This window comes from Netta rufina, assembly GCF_964035555.1.
Source record: "Netta rufina genome assembly, chromosome: 24".
In the NCBI taxonomy this organism is placed as follows: domain Eukaryota; kingdom Metazoa; phylum Chordata; class Aves; order Anseriformes; family Anatidae; genus Netta; species Netta rufina.
In genome coordinates this window covers 5,817,976-5,833,245 of record NC_140148.1, presented here as the reverse complement: position 1 = coordinate 5,833,245, position 15,270 = coordinate 5,817,976, and the positions used below count along the sequence as shown (strand labels likewise).

At 66.2% G+C, this 15,270-nt stretch overlaps 2 protein-coding genes across 3 annotated transcripts; both read left to right on the top strand.

Moving 5' to 3' along the window:
* Positions 1-654: 654 nt before the first annotated feature.
* On the top strand, positions 655-10,900 carry ARHGAP27 (Rho GTPase activating protein 27; the record flags this gene model as incomplete). The annotated part of the gene is made up of 15 exons (XM_084300974.1): positions 655-1,227; positions 5,160-5,591; positions 5,702-5,917; positions 6,289-6,399; positions 6,511-6,578; positions 6,686-6,773; positions 7,828-7,932; positions 8,347-8,445; positions 9,088-9,181; positions 9,307-9,426; positions 9,509-9,607; positions 9,869-9,946; positions 10,064-10,198; positions 10,287-10,392; positions 10,560-10,900. 15 exons carry the CDS (start codon positions 655-657, stop codon positions 10,735-10,737), a joined length of 2,502 nt encoding a protein of 833 aa, XP_084157100.1. The 3' UTR covers positions 10,738-10,900.
* Positions 10,901-12,117: 1,217 nt separating this feature from the next.
* Positions 12,118-15,128, top strand: TMEM98 (transmembrane protein 98). 2 transcript variants are annotated; one of them, XM_084301302.1, is made up of 8 exons: positions 12,173-12,212; positions 12,570-12,719; positions 13,652-13,835; positions 14,051-14,182; positions 14,409-14,442; positions 14,534-14,649; positions 14,731-14,790; positions 14,903-15,128. In XM_084301302.1, the coding sequence occupies exons 3-8, from the start codon at positions 13,705-13,707 to the stop codon at positions 15,105-15,107; spliced, it is 678 nt and encodes a 225-aa protein (XP_084157428.1). In that variant the 5' UTR covers positions 12,173-12,212; positions 12,570-12,719; positions 13,652-13,704; the 3' UTR covers positions 15,108-15,128. The 2 variants fall into 2 exon arrangements, with proteins under 2 accessions (XP_084157427.1, XP_084157428.1); XM_084301301.1 differs by lacking the exon at positions 12,570-12,719 and having other exon boundaries at positions 12,118-12,212.
* The last annotated feature ends 142 nt before the right edge of the window (positions 15,129-15,270 follow it).

The window sequence follows — 15,270 nt, the reverse complement described above, 5'->3', positions numbered from 1 at the left end:
CCCAGCCCCATATCCCTCCCCACCTGCTTCCCCCGTCCTTCAGCATCTCCCATGAGAGGTGCCACCTCCGTTCCCCTGCCCCTCTCCCTTCCCTGACACCGGGGGTTCCCCAGGGCGCACCCACCCCCACCCCACAGCATCCTCCCCACACCTGGGTTGCAGACAAGCCCCTCGGCGGGGACCCCCGGGCCCGGTGACGGCATTGCCTGCCGTGGAGGCCGAGGCCCCGGCGAGGCCGGATCCAGCTCAGCCTCCGGGCAGGGCCCTTCCTGCAGCAGGAACCACCGCGAGCAGCCGCTTCCTCGCGTCCCCTCCGCCATCACCCCTTCCCTCCCTCCCGGGGAGGAAATAGGCCGGGCTGCCAGGCCCGCCGCCCCCTCGCTTCAGGGCCGTGCAGCAGCAGCGCAGGGCGAGCCGGGACGGGCCCCGCTGCCGCCCCAGGTGAGCTTTGGGGGACGCTGGGGATGGGCCCGGGAACGTTCTGGGCGGGTTTGGGCGCTCGCAGATAGCGCGGGGCGTCCAGGGTGGTGGGGACCCATGGCTGGGGGTCCCTCAGAGGGGCTCGGGGCTGCCAAAATGCCCCGGGGCGGGTGGGGAGGAGCCGTCAGCCCCATCCCTGCGCCCTCTCCCGCAGGCGGAGGAGCTGGGCCCGCCATGGAGTCAGCGGGGGCGCCAGAGGAGGTCTACGTGCTGGTGGAGTACGGCTTCGAGTACCGGGCCAAGGACGGGACGCTGGTCTCCATCAAGCCCAACGAGCGCTATGTCCTGCTGAAGCGCACCAACGACCACTGGTGGCACGTGAGGAAGAGCCGGGACGCGCGGCCTTTCTACATCCCGGCCCAGTACGTCAAGGAGCTGCCCCCCATCGCCTCCCCGGCACCACTCTACCATGAGGAGCCAGAGCCGGAGCCGGAGCCACCGGCAGCCTACGAGTACCGCTTCATCAGCGCGGCGCCCACGGCCAGAGGGGATTTGCCACACACTCTCAGCTCTTTCCGGGCAGCCCCAGCACAGAGCCCCCACCCCGCCGAGCCCATGAGGCCCACGCAGTCCCTGGATGACCTGCCCAGGGCGACGCCGGTGCCACACGGTGCCACCTCCATGGGACCCCATGGGGACCCCCCCACACGCCCTCGGCCGCTCAGCAAGAGCCGCTCGGAAACCCTCTGCGTGCCCAGCAAGGACACGGACACGGCGAGGCAGCCGAGGTCTGGCCACATAGCTCAGGTACGGTGAGGTCTCTGGTGCTGTCCCCAAATGTAGGGTGTAGAGGGGGCGGGGGGACAGCAGGACACTTGGGGCCCCTCCCCTAAGCACAGCGCTCCCCCTCGCTGTCCTCTCCCTGCACCCCATGGGGCTCGGCACCCAGGGGCCCCCCGGCACCGCTGCCACTGCTGGGGCCCCGCGCGGCTCCCCGCAGAGCTGGCCCCACGGGGCAAACCTGATCTGCAGGAAGTGCCGGGTGTCTCAGGGCCAAGCCCCCAGCCCCGCCAGGGCGGCTCTGGGCCACAACTGTGACCGGAGGTGAGAAATCCCCCCCCAGGTCCCTTCCAAAACCAGCCTCTGCTGCGCAGTGTCTCAGTTTCCCCATCCCTGGGGTCACAGTCCAGCAGGACGGGCAGGGGGATGGGGCCAGGAGCAGGGTGCGCCCTGAGGTTTTGGTGGTGTGGATGTGCCAAGAGCGGCTGTGAGGGTCCTGGGCAGTACGGGGTCCAGAGCACAGCAGCCACCCACTCACCCCAGTATTGGCCACGGGTCTGTGGGGAGCGATGCTGCCCCCAGCTGCCACCGTCCCCTCCTGCTTCTCATCCTAACCCACCCACAGGAGGATTCACGCTGGCACTGGAGGGGCTCGTGGGGGGCCAACCCCACCTGGCTGGGCAGTGGGAGCAGATTTGGGGCACAGCCGGGGTCCCGAGGGCTGAATTATCACTCCTAGAAGGTAGAAGGGGCACAAGTCCCAGCAGGGCGCAGAGCCAGCATGCCAAGCCAGAGTGGCAGCACAGAATGGGGGGGTGTCAGAATCCCTGTGAATCCTCCTGGCATTGTTCTGGGGCAAGAAGAGGCAGAAAGGGGTTAACAGGGAAGTGCAGCAACTCCTCCCTCATGGGGCGGGTGTCTCACCTGCAGGCAGCACCCAGCAAGGAGGGAGGTGCTGGGTGCACCCTGGGGCCAGGCAGGTGGGCGCCCTGGCACCCCAAAACCGACTCTCACCCCACTCCAGTAAGTAGCGAGGGGCCCTCCTGGGGACTCCTGGATACAGGTGCTGCTCCCACCTGCACACATTTTGCAAAAGGGGCACCCGAGGGTGGGGGGGGTGCCTCGCAGCCCCTTGCTCAGTGGTGACAGCGGCTGGGGCACGGTGGTGGTGGAGGGGTCCCACGTCCCCTCACCCCTAGCCCCGGCACCTCTCCCTGGGTCACTCCCGGTGCAGGGTGCTTGTGGGTGACAACTGGGAGGGAAGGACCAAGGTGTCACCCTCACCCTCAGGACCACCCCTGGGGCGTCACCCCACGAACACACCCGCAGCACCCATGGGCTTAGCACCCGCAGCCCAGGCATTCGGGGTGTCCCCCACTCCCTTGGGCTGATATTGGGGGTGTTTGGGTGGGGGAAAAGGGGGTTCCTTTTGGGGACCGGGCTTTGCACCCCATCTATCACTGTTGGAGCAGAGCTGAAACCCCAGCTGTGCCATGCCGAGGAAGAGAGCTCCGTGTGTTGTTTTTTTTGGGGGGGGCAGGTCACCCCTGGGCTGCTTGGATTTCTGCAGCCTCCAGAGGAGACATTCCCCAGTGTTCCCAGCAGGCACCAGCTGCTTCCCGGTGCTCTTTGCTCATCTAAAGCCATCGATACCGGCCTGGGCCACAGGGCGAAGCTAGCAGGAGATAAGGACCAGGCACTTTTGTTTGCCCTGAGCTCCCATGGCCCCAAAGCTGGGTGGGCTCGGCTCTGGGGACAGTTAAACCGTGTCTCCCTACTGTCCTCACCCATGGTGAGCAGGGTCCCAAAGTGGATTGCATCCGCCCTGCGTGCACCGGCACTGCTAAACCTCACGGCTGCTCAAAGCAGCTGGCTTTTGCAGCCCACGAGCTGCCATACCTCAACCCGCAGCTGCTGCCTCGACACGGGTGTTCACGTGCATTTGTCACCTTCCTGAATGCTTGTGCTTTTGGTGTGCCCACTCCCAACCCATCCCAGCCGAGAAAACTTTATGCTGGGGGAAGTTTTCCCAGGATGGTGCCTGTCACATCCCTGCTGCAGCATCTCAGCTGCTCCCCCCTGCACGGTCCCAGCAGCCACCACCGCCGAATGCCTAAAAATGTCCCCAGGAGCTAATTCCGCATCTGGGGGAGCTCCGCTCGCCGCCACCGCTCTTCCGCCCCACCGAGCCAACAGGAAGCGGGCGATGCGCTCGGGCCCATAGCGGGGCTGGCCGGCGGCGCTGCTGTGCCAGAGCATCTCGGCCCTACTGCGCCCGTCGGAGTGCCCCGGCCCCACTGCGCCCACCGCGATGGGTGAGCGGGCCGGCAGCGTGCTGCAGCGCTCCCGCAGCAGGGTGTCGCGGCTGCTCCACCTGGGCAAGGTAGGGACCCAGAGAGGGGTTCGAGGGGGACCCAGCTGTAGTGGGGTGCAGGGAGAGCTCCAGCACCTGGGGAGCCCTGGCACACTGTGCGGTGACCCCAGGTTCTCCCTGAATTTTCTGCGGGTGCCGGAGGAGGCAGCGGGTGGGTGCAGTGGGTGCAGAAATATCTGTCCCCAAGCAGGGACAGGAACCAGCTTGTGGTTTCCTACCCCCTGGGGAAGCAAAACAACCAAAGGTACAAACGGTGTGAGCAAGCAGGGAGCTCTGGGCTGGGGGGAGGGAGAGCAGGATCACCAGGTGCCCTGTCCCTGCCCTGTGTCTCTTGTCCCCAGGATGAGGGTGGCCTCTCACTCTGTGTTTCTTCCCCTGCACCCCAGGGTGCTGGTGTGGGGGTGATGGGTCACCCAGCGTGCTGCTGCAGGGGGTGATGGGGTGTCACAGGGATGCTGAATGCTGTCTCCCCCACCCCCGGTGAAAGGCAGGGCTGTGGTGGGGAAACTTTGTCCTTGCTGCCATTGCAGGAAGGCTCAGGGGCTGTAAAACTGGGGAGAGCAAAGGGTGAGAGTGCGGGTTTGCAACCTCTTCCTGCTCCTGGCCACCAAGCCCGCGGCGACATGTCCCCATCCGGACTGAGCCCTGCTTGGGTGTCACTGGGAGTGGGGACAGGGCTCCCTCTTGGTTCCCACCACCGGGCACTGTCACCCAGAGGGACGTGGGGCCTGGGCTGGCTCCGCGCCGCAGGCTCAGGAAGCTGCAGGCTGGTTTCGAAGGCTGGAAGATGCAGTAAGACCTCAAGCAATGAAGTCAAAATGGGGAAGAGGCGAGGGCTGGGGCACAGAGAGCTTGGGTAGGACTGGAGGAGGGGTCCTACCCGGGGAGGGAGGGGAGCCTGACCTCTCTGAGCAGCCCCATCTCAGCTGGAAGCAGGCGTCTCTTTGGGGCTGGCGGCCCCAGCTCAGCAGCTGTGGGTGCTGGAGGCGTGGGCGGGGATGAGTGGGGTGGTGGCGAGGTGGGCGCAGATGTGTGCGGGTGATGTGGGTGCAGTTGGCGTGCAGAGGTTGGGGCGCAGATGAGGTGGGTGCAGGGACAGAGGCCAGGGGTGCAGGTGATGTGGATGTTGGTGACGCAGGTGCTGCTATTGGGGTGCAGATTTTGGGGGCACCAAAGATGACAGTAAAGTGGGGGCTGGTGAGGCGGGTGGAGTGCTGGTGGCAGTGACTGCAACACTGGTGAGGAGTGAGGAGGAAGAGGCAGGGGATGCAGAAGATACATGTGTTGGTGCTGGGGCTGCAGGAAATGCTAGCTCAGACCTCGGGGTGCAGGCGCTGTGGGTGCAGGTGATGACTCCAGGGGCCACGACACCCCCCCAGCTGCCAGCACTTCCCGTCACTCACCCCCACACGAGGGTCCCACTGCTTGGTGCCCACGCATGAAGGACATCCCCGCTACCAGAGCAGGGCAGGACCCGGCCCCACAGGACAGGACAGTCCGTGCCGTGTCCCCAAGGCTTGGACAAGCCGCTCGCCACCCCAGCACCAGCCAGGACACCCAAGTGACACGTCCCCATCCCCCCCAGGTGCGCAAGGAGCCGGAGGAGCCGCCTGCCCACGTCTACCTCAACATCCAGGAGCTGCAGGAGGAAGCTGCCACGGGCAGCTCGGCCCCGCCAGCGCCCGAGGAGCCCTGCGGCTCCAGGACAGACTGGGAAACCCACATGGACACAGACTCTGGACACTTGTTTTATTACAACCCAGTCACCGGCGAGACCACATGGGATTGCCCCTTTGAGCAGGCAGAAGATGGAGTGAGTCCCGCCGCCTCACCCGCCTCCTCGCTCGCCCACAGCCCGCAGTTTGCCGAGTGGGGCCAGTACGTGGACGAAGCCAGCGGACAGGCTTTTTTCTATAATTCGGTAACAGGTGAGACGTCGTGGGACCCCCCACACACGGGCGACAGCTCCCAGGATATGTACCCTGGGCTGACGCCGTGCAGCCCCATGGAGCAGCGGGTGAGCACCCTGCGGGGCGCGTGGGGACGGGGACGCAGTGGGGACACGGCGGGGACACAGTGGGGACGCGCTTGGTGCCAGCGCCACCTTCACCCTGCTCCATTCCCCAGCCGCCCACTCCGGAAACGGATTATCCTGACCTGTCTCCAGATGAGCTGGAGGGCTACCCCGAGGAGGACTACTCGCCCCTGGGCTCCTATGAGCAGGGGGCTGCTCACTATCTGCCCCCGAGGTACCCTGAGGAGCTGGGCTCATCCCCAGGCTGGTATGGGCACAGCCACCCTGAGGGAGCACCTGGCTACCCCGAGCACTTCGGCACAGAGACGGTATGGGGACGGGACGGGACGGGATGGGTTGGGATGGGATGGGGACAAAGACCAGGACAGAGATGATGATGAGGAGGAGGATGTTGGGAATGGGAATGGGAGACAAGAAAAATGATGGGGACAGGGATGGGCATGAGGATTGGGATGGAGCTGAGAATGGGGACAGGAATGGATGGGGATGGGGATGGGGATGGGGATGGGGATGGGGATGGGGATGGGGATGGGGATGGGGATGGGGATGGGGATGGGGATGGGGACGGGGACGGGGACGGCTGGCAAAGCACAAGATCCTCAGGGGAGTATGAGCAGGGGGAGCAGCCCTGGGGAGCAGTGGGCACAGAGCCAAGCATCACCTGGTCGCTGTCCCCCAGGTCCCGGCAGGCAGCCGGCAACACCGCGCCAGCAGCAGCTCCAGCCAGGACAGCGGGCTCCTCGCCTGGCCCAGCTGCACGCCAGCGGCACTGGGGCTGAAGGAGGAGAAGGTGAGCACCAGGGAGCCACCACCCTGGGGAATGCAGAGGGCGGGGGGTCTGCGCCAGCCTGCGAGGAGCAAAGCTGACCCCCCCCCCCCCACCCCATGCCTGAATTTCCAGTTCAGAAGCCTCGACAAGGCCGGCGTGCTCAACAGGACCAAGACAGCGGACAGAGGGAAGCGGTTGCGGTAAGCGTGTCCCCACGCCCCTCCAGCCACAACACGAGCCCGGGGTGGCCGGGGTGACACCTGTGCCTGTGCTGTCCCCAAACGTGACCCCCCCATCTCGTCCCCAGGAAAAACTGGAGTTCGTCCTGGACTGTGCTGGAGGGTGGGATCCTGACCTTTTTCAAGGACTCCAAGCACTCGTCTGCTGGTGCCCTGGTGAGCGCCACGGGGCCCCGCACAGAGCCAGAACCCGTGGGACAGGGCCAGCACCTGCAGGATTGGGGCAGCACCAACAGGATGGGGCCAGTACCCATGGGACAGGGACAGAACCTGCAGGACAGGGACAGCACCCATGTGATGGGGACAGCAGCTGCAGCGCAGGGCTGTAATATGGGAGAGGACCAGTGCTCATAGGACAGGGCCAGCACCAGCAGGGCAGAGCAAGCACCCACATTTCACTAACAGAGTCCGCAGGGGCAGGGTGCGGTGACACTGCGGGACACAGCAGTGGTGGCAGCGGGACACTTCCATGGTGTGTCCGAGCCGTGCAGGGGCTGTGCCCGGTGTTTTGCCATCACACCGAGCCCGCTGCTGGGGGAAGCGGGGCCCAGCCCAGCCCCCAGCCCACACCGAATGCAGAAGCTGCCGCGGTGCCGCAGGCTTGCAACACCCTGCGGTGCTGCAGGGAAGGGACGGGGCCAGGCCAACCCCACAGCGGGGGGAACGCCACTGTCCCCACCGCAGACACGTGGTGCGGGGGGGGCTCCGGTACCCTGCGATGTGGGTGGATGGGGGCTGCTGGAGGGGCGCGTGCCCAGAGCAGCCACAAGGGCAGGACACAGGTAAGATGGCCAGTGCCCCTTAAAACCCCGCGGTGTCCCCAGGGGGCACAGGACATGCACCCAGCAGCCTGCAAGGGACAGGGCTCAGCCGTCCCCATGCAAACACCGTGCCAGTGCAAGGCTGTCACCAACAGACCCTCACCTCTGGGACTCGGTGCAGGGCAGGGGCTGTCCCCACCGGGTGACAGTGACTTTACACCCCCCCCAGCCAGCGGCTGCAGTGCTCTCAACACAGGGCAATGCCTGACCCCACTCAGCAGGGAGCCCTTGGGGTCAGGCATGTCCCATGGCAGTCCCATAAGGGGGGAATGGCTGCATTTTGGGTGGAGAAAAGCCAAAAGCAGCTCCAGAGTGCAGGGCCAGCACCAGCTCGCGGTCCCCCATGGGGACACTGGCCGCTGTGCCACCCTGTCCCCTTGCTCCCGCAGAGGCACCCGGGCAACCTGACCATGCCGGAGCACACGGTGGAGCTGCGTGGGGCCACTGTCACCTGGGCCAGCAAGGACAAGTCCAGCAAGAAGCACGTCCTGGAGGTGAGCTCGGTGGTGGCGTGGGGACCTTGGTCACCCAGCGGGGACCAAGTGGGGACTGCAGGCTGTATGGCAAAGCCAGCACCCACCTGCCTGTCTGCCAACACCACAACCTCCCCTGGAGTGGCACTTGCTGTGACTTATCACCGTGGGGACGCTGGGGACGTGCTGCAGTGCCTTTCCTGAGCCACATGTCACCAAGGGCCACCCCTGCTGCCCCCTGGGGGCTGACACTGCCATGATCTCGGAGGGGTTGGGGAGGGTTCTCTTCTCGAGCTTGGCATGGGGAGGAAATTTCCTGCCTGGGGAGCACCCAGCTCACGGGCAAAAGGCCAAAACTGGGGCCATCGGTGCAATGAGTTGCGCCCCATTCTCAGCCACAGCCCAGTGGCCCTCACCTGACCACTGCTCTTGTAGCTGAGGACGCGGGAGGGCTCCGAGTTCCTCATCCAGCACGACTCGGAGCAGATCATCGTCACCTGGCAGAAGGCCATTGCAGACAGCATCGCCCGGCTGGTGAGCACTAAGCGGGCGCCGTGTGGGCGGGATGGGTGGGCAGCAGGATGGGTCCGAACGGGGCTGAGCGGCTGGACCTGGGGGGGGAGGTCGGTGGCACGAAGCCTGGTTGGAGGCTGGTAACGGGGAGCTCCCCAGGGGTCGGTGCTATGTCCAGTCCTGCTCAGCACCCTCACCAGTGGTCTGGGTGATGGGGCAGGGGCCACCCTCAGTAAATTGGTCCCCCGGCACCAGAGAGGCCAGGCAGGCTGCAGAGAGCCCAGGGGAGGGCCACGAAGGTGGGGGGACCAGAGCAGTTCCACCTGGAGGAGAGGCTGCGGGAGCTGGGGCTGCTCAGCCTGGATGCTGCGGGGATCCCGGCCATGCCCGTAAATCCCCGCGGGGAGCACAGAGCCAGGCCCAGGGGCACCGGGCACGAAGCGGGGCCCGGGAGGTGCCCTCTGACCGCCGGGAAGAGCTTCTGTTCCCTGGCAGTGGCGGAGCTGGCACAGGAGAGGCTGCGGGGGCTCCTCCGGGGAGACCTCCAGAAGCCGCTGGGACCTGACCACTAGAGCAGGGCCTGGAGCAGGGGGACCCGGGGCTGCCTCTGCCCACAGCCGTGCTGTGGCCCCAGGACTCTGTCCCATGCTGCCCCTTCCCTAGGGCACTGACCTGCCTGCCGAGGAGGACGCCGAGAGCGGGACGGAATTTGGGTCCCGGGAGAAGCTGGGGGGCAGCGAGGAGAGGAGGGCTGCAGGTGAGCTGGTGGCTCTGCTGTCTCACAGCACGGTCGGAGCCATCCGTGGGGTGTGGGGAGCCACCCCACATCACCTCTGTCACCTCCCCACGGGCGATGCTCACCCCCTGCCCCATCCCCACCAGCGTCTGGGCAGGCTGCGGGCACGGCCGAGAGCGACTCGGGCAAAGTGCGCAACAAACTCCGCAAGTTCCTGCAGAGGCGGCCGACGCTGCAGTCCCTGCGTGAGCGGGGCTACATCAAGGGTAGGGGCCCGCCGCAGGCACAGCCGCCGCTGAGCGTCCCCCTGCTCTCCCCCCCATGCTCACCTCTCCGTGTCCTCTCCAGACCAGGTCTTCGGCTGCTCCCTGCAAGTGCTGTGTGAGCGGGAGCGCGGCACCGTGCCCCGCTTCGTCCAGCAGTGCATCCAGACCGTGGAGAGGAGAGGTACCGCCATGGGGCTTGGGGACGGGGACAGCCCAGGGGACAAAGGGACAGGGTGGCGGGGTGGTGCCAGCTCTGGCGTCACTCCCCTCGCTGGGGAAGACCACGTTTGATGGGGAATCCAGTTGGGTTTTCAATGAAAACCACTGGATTAGGGCTGCGAGCTGGCACAGTCATGGCAACCAGTGCCACTTTGTCTCCACAGCTGGTGGCAGTGCCACCTGGGTGGCTGTGGCTGACCAGGATCTTGTCTGCATCCCCCAGGGCTGGACATAGATGGGCTGTACAGGGTCAGTGGCAACCTGGCCACCATCCAGAAGCTGCGCTACAAAGTGGACCACGGTAGGGTCCCCATGCTGGGTGTCCCCTCTGGGCTGAAAGCCACAGCTGGGAACACACGAGTGTCCCCACCCCAGCTGTGCCCCAGGACCAGCCTGAGGTGCCACCCTGTCCCCACAGATGAGCACCTGGACCTGGACGATGGGCGCTGGGAGGACATCCACGTCATCACCGGTGCCTTGAAGCTCTTCTTCCGCGAGCTGCCTGAGCCACTTGTCCCCTTCAGCCACTTTGACAAGTTCATCGCTGCCATCAGTAAGGGACGGAGACAGGGACAGGGAAAGGGAAAGGGATGGCTCCAGCCGGTGGAGCCATCACCCTTTTTTGTTCTGTCCCCTTCCAGAGATGCAGGAGCCGGCGCGGCGGGGACGCTGCATCCGTGACCTGGTGTACTCCCTCCCGCCTGCCAACCACGACACCATGATGTTCCTCTTCCGGCACCTCTGCAGGTGACACCGCATGTCCCCGCTCCTGCCCAGCCACCAGCGTCCAAAACCCATGCAGCCACCACAAGCTCTCCCCAAAACCGTGGTGGCAGAAGGGCAGAGGGAGCCACCTCATGGGTGGGGGGCCACATTCAGGGGCCTGGTGGTGACACCGTCCCTTGTCCCCACAGGGTGATCGAGTACAAGGAGGAGAACCGCATGTCAGTGCAGAGCGTCGCCATCGTCTTCGGCCCCACGTTGCTGCGGCCGGCGAGCGAGGAGGGCAACATGGCCATGCACATGGTCTTCCAGAACCAGGTGGTGGAGCACATCCTCAACCAGTACAGCTACATCTTCCCCGACGGCTAATGCCTGGCCACGGGGACATGCACGGGGACAAGCCCAGCGGTGGGGACACAAAGTGGCGGGGACTTGGGGCAGGACTCGGCTGCCCGGCACCACAGTGCGCGGGTGACAGTGGCTGGCGCCTTGGCGATGGGCAGCGCTGGTGCGCGGTGGCCCGGCTCGAGCCTCCCGGACGTGGTTGGAAGGATGGGGACACCACTGGGGATGGTGGCACGGACCCTCCGGGGATGGGACCCCTTGGGATGGGGAGGGCAGGGAGGAGCCGTGGCTGGGACCGATGGCCGGCATCGGTGCTCCCAAATAAAGAGCCTGTTCAGCCACGAGGACATTTGGGCACCCATGGGGACCCCAGGCCAGGTGGCCACCGCCACAGGGACACAGGGGTGTCCCAAGCTCTTGTCCCCCCAAGTGGGGCCAGGAGGGCTCGGTGCCTCTTGGCTCTGCTGCTGGTGGCCCTTGGGGACAGCATGTGCCCTTGGTACCCCATAAGGAAGAAGGAAATGCTTGAGGAGGGGGGAGAATTGGTGTCCCCAAAAGGGTCAGAGTGCAGGCCACCCTGGTGACCATGTTCCCCGTGCTTTGGAGTACGACATTTGGGGATGCTTTGGGTCGTGCTGGAGATGTTTTGGGACACAGCAGGGACACAACATAAATGCTTTGGGACGTAATGGGGACACTGTATGGCATGGAGAAGATGTTCTGGGACACGGTGACAATGCTTTGGGTTGCAATAGAGACGGGTCAGCGTATGGCAGGGGTGGTTTGGGACATGGAGGGGATGGCTGGGATGTGGAGGGGACACTGGGACATGACAGGGACACACTGGGACACAACAGGGGCATTTGGGGATGCAGTAGGGACACTGGGATGTAACGGGGATACCTTGGGGCACAGGGCGATGCATCTTTGGGACAGGAGGGGATGCTGTGGGACACAAAGGGACACCAGGATGCAGAGAGGACATCTGGGGACACAGGGCAGTACTTTGAGACAGTTTGGGGCGCAATGGAGGGGCTCTGGGGTGCAGTGGGGATACTCTGGGACACGAAGAGGTCGCTTTGTGCTGCAGTGAGGATCCTGGGGGGTGTAGGGGGGACACTTTGGGACACAGGCAGTGCTTTGGGATTCAGTGTGGACAGCTTGGGATGCAACAGGGAAACTTCGGGCTGCAGCGGGGACGTCTGGGGACACACGGGGGCACTTTGGACTGCGGAGGGGACACTTGGGGGGAACAAAGGGGAACTTCGGGGCAGTTTGGAGCCCCGAGGGGGCAGGCCGGGCGTGCAGCGCGGGTACCTCGGGACCCTTTGGGACCCCCTGGCTCGCCCGGGGGGCCCCTTGGCAGGGCCGCGGGCGGGGCCGGGGGCGGTACCGGGGGGGGTGGGGGCGGCCCCGCACAGCCCCGGCCCCGGCCCCGCTCCCGTCCCGCTGCCGGCCCCGCTCGGCGCCCCCCGGCTCCATCTTGTGCGCGGCTCCAGGTGCGGGGGGGGGGGGGGGGCTGGAAAGGGGCCTGGGGGGGGACCCCGGAATGCACCCCCCCGGACACCAAGGGGTTAAAGGCTCAGAAGCGGCTTTCCAGCCTCAAATCCGCCTTGAGGCGCTAATCGCGGTGGGAAAGGGGGCCGGGGGGGGCCGGCGCCGGTGTGGGGCCCCCTCCCCGCGCTGTCACCGGGGGGGGCACAAGTGCAGCGCCCCCCAGACAAAGCGCCTAAAATTCCGTGGGATTGGGGAAAAAAAAGGGAAAAAAGGTTGTGGGATGCGGCGGGGATGCAGGGAGCGTGGGGGGCCGGACACGCGTGGCCCCCCCGCGGCAGGGTGTTGGTCACGGTGTAAAGGTCGCGGCGGTGTTTGCACGGCCCTGCGGAAGTGGCCCCGGGCCCGAACCCAATCCCGGTCCCAATCCCAATCCCAATCCCGATCCCGGATCCGATCCCGATCCCGATCGCGGTCCCGGTCCCGTCCCCGGCGGCTCCGACTGGCAACAGGTAGGGGGGGGGGGGCCTGGGCCGGGCCTGGGGGAGCCGCTGGGGGTTCCCTGTAGGGAGCGGGTTTGGGGGAGCCCCCTAGGGGCTGGGTGGCCCCGCAGCTCCACAGGGACCGGCCGTGGGGTTTCAGGATGGGGTGTTGGGGGCACTGCTGCCCCATAGGGACTGGTTCTGGGGGTCTCCATAGGGACCCGCTTTGAGGGGCCCTGCAGCCCCATAGGGATCAGGCTCAGGGCATCCCCACAGCCCTATAAGGGAATGGGTTTGGGGGTCTGTGTAGCCCCGGGCTCTGGGGTCTCCATAATCCTGTAGGGATTTTGGATGTCTCTGCAGCTGCATAGGACCAGGCTGTGGGTGGCCCTCATAGGAACCAGCCTCGTGGTCCCCACAGCCCCAGAGGGACTGAGTCTGAGGTTCCCCATAGTGCCTGGGCTTTGGGATCCCTGCAGCCCCACTGGGATCAGGCTCTGGGGGTCCCATAGGAACCTGTCTCGGGATCCCCAGAGCCCCTTAGGGACTTGGCTCAGGGGTTCCCTGTAGCCCCATATAGACCAGACTTTGGGGGGCCCTGCAGCCCCACAGGGACCAGGCTCTGGGCATCTCCATAGGAATCATCTGCAGGGTCCCCAGAGTCCCATAGGGACTGGGTGTGAGGGTCCCCATAAAGACAAGGTTTGAGGGTCCCTGCAGCCTCATAGGGACCCAGCTCTGGGGGACCCATAGGGACTGGGCTCGGGGGTCCCTGCAGCCTCATAGGGACTGGATTTGGGGGTCCCTATAGGGACCAGGCTCTGGGGTCCCCTTACCCCCAGCAGACCAGCCCTCACCAATCCCCATACCCCCATCCCATCACCTCCCCATGTCCCTGTGGGCGTGGTGATGGGGTGGGGACTGTCCCCTGCGTCCCCGCGGCACGGCTTCCCCCATTGCAGGCACCGCCGGGACCGAGATGGAGCCACACGCCTGAGCCAGGCGGGGACAAGCCATGGAGACGGTCGTCATCGTGGCCATCGGGGTGCTGGCCACCATCTTCCTGGCGTCCTTCGTGGCGCTGGTGGTGGTGTGCCGGCAGCGCTACTGCCACCCCAAAGACCTCCTGCACCCCTACGACACCAAGTGAGTGCACCCGCTGTCGCGACGCGTGGCTCTGTCCCTGTCCCCTGGTCTGTCTCCTCCGGGTGCTGTGGGTGTGGGAGGGACACATCCTGTGGGGTTGGGGACAACTCTGGGGACACGTGGTGCACTGCGACAGTGGGGTGGGAAAAGCCTTGGGGGAACCCCAGGAGGGGCAGAGAGGTGGCACTATCCCGAGTCACCCGCATCTCCACCAGGCCCATCGTGGACCTCATCGGGGCGATGGAGACGCAGTCGGAGCCCTCGGAGCTGGAGCTGGACGACGTGGTCATCACCAACCCACACATCGAGGCCATCCTGGAGAACGAGGACTGGATCGAGGACGCCTCGTAAGCCCCACGCCACTGGTCCCCAAATCACCACTGCCGAGCAGAGCTCTGGGTGTCCCCAGACCCCACAGGAGGGGGTGGTCCCCAGGCATGTCCCTGTGTGGGGACATCCCCATGGGTCCGGATGCGGCCATGGTGGGGTTGGTGGCTCGTGTGCTGGGTGGGTGATGGGGACACGGGGCTGAGGACAGGGTCTGCCCAGAGTCACGTCTCCTCCTGTCCACAGGGGCCTGGTCTCGCACTGCATCGCCATCCTGAAGGTGAGTTTGGGCGGTGGCGCCTGGTGTCCCTGATGTGCCCGCGGTCCTCAGGGTGCTGGGCAGCCACCCTGCCACCTCCCTGACCCCGCAGATCTGCCACACGCTGACGGAGAAGCTGGTGGCCATGACCATGGGCTCGGGTGCCCGCGTCAAGTCACCCTCCAGCCTGGGTGACATCATCGTGGTGGCCAAACGCATCAGCCCCAGGTGAGGGGAGCCAGGGGGGTGTGGAGGCAGGGCCCCCCCGGCGTCCCCGCGGTGCTGACCCCGTCCCCGCGGTGCCGGCAGGGTGGACGACGTGGTGAGATCCATGTACCCGCCGCTGGACCCCAAGCTGCTGGACGCCAGGTGACACGGGCGGGTGGGAGAGGGACACGTGGGGGGACGCACGAGGGTGGGGACGAAGCCACCCCGCGGGCATCCCCCCGGGGCCGCCCTGACACGGCCATGCCGCCCGCAGGGCCGCGGCGCTGCTGCTGTCCGTCAGCCACCTGGTGCTGGTGACGCGCAGCGCCTGCCACCAGCCCGGTGCCCGCGACTGGGTGGACCGCTCGCTGGCGGCCGCGGAGGAGCACATGGCCGCGCTGCGCCAGGCCGCCATGGCCACCGAGCCCGAGCGCCCGCCGGCCCCCGACCCCTTCCGGCAGGAGCAGTCGGCCATCTGAGCCCGCGGCGCCAATAAACCCCGTGACACCGCAGCTGCTGCCTGTGCCTGGGCCGCCTGTCCCCGTGGGGGGGCCCCGGTTGCTGTGTCCTGTGTCCGTGCTCCCCCCCCCGCCCCCCACTGCTCCCACTTCTGCTTTCGGGTGGCTGTGGGGGGGGGGGGGG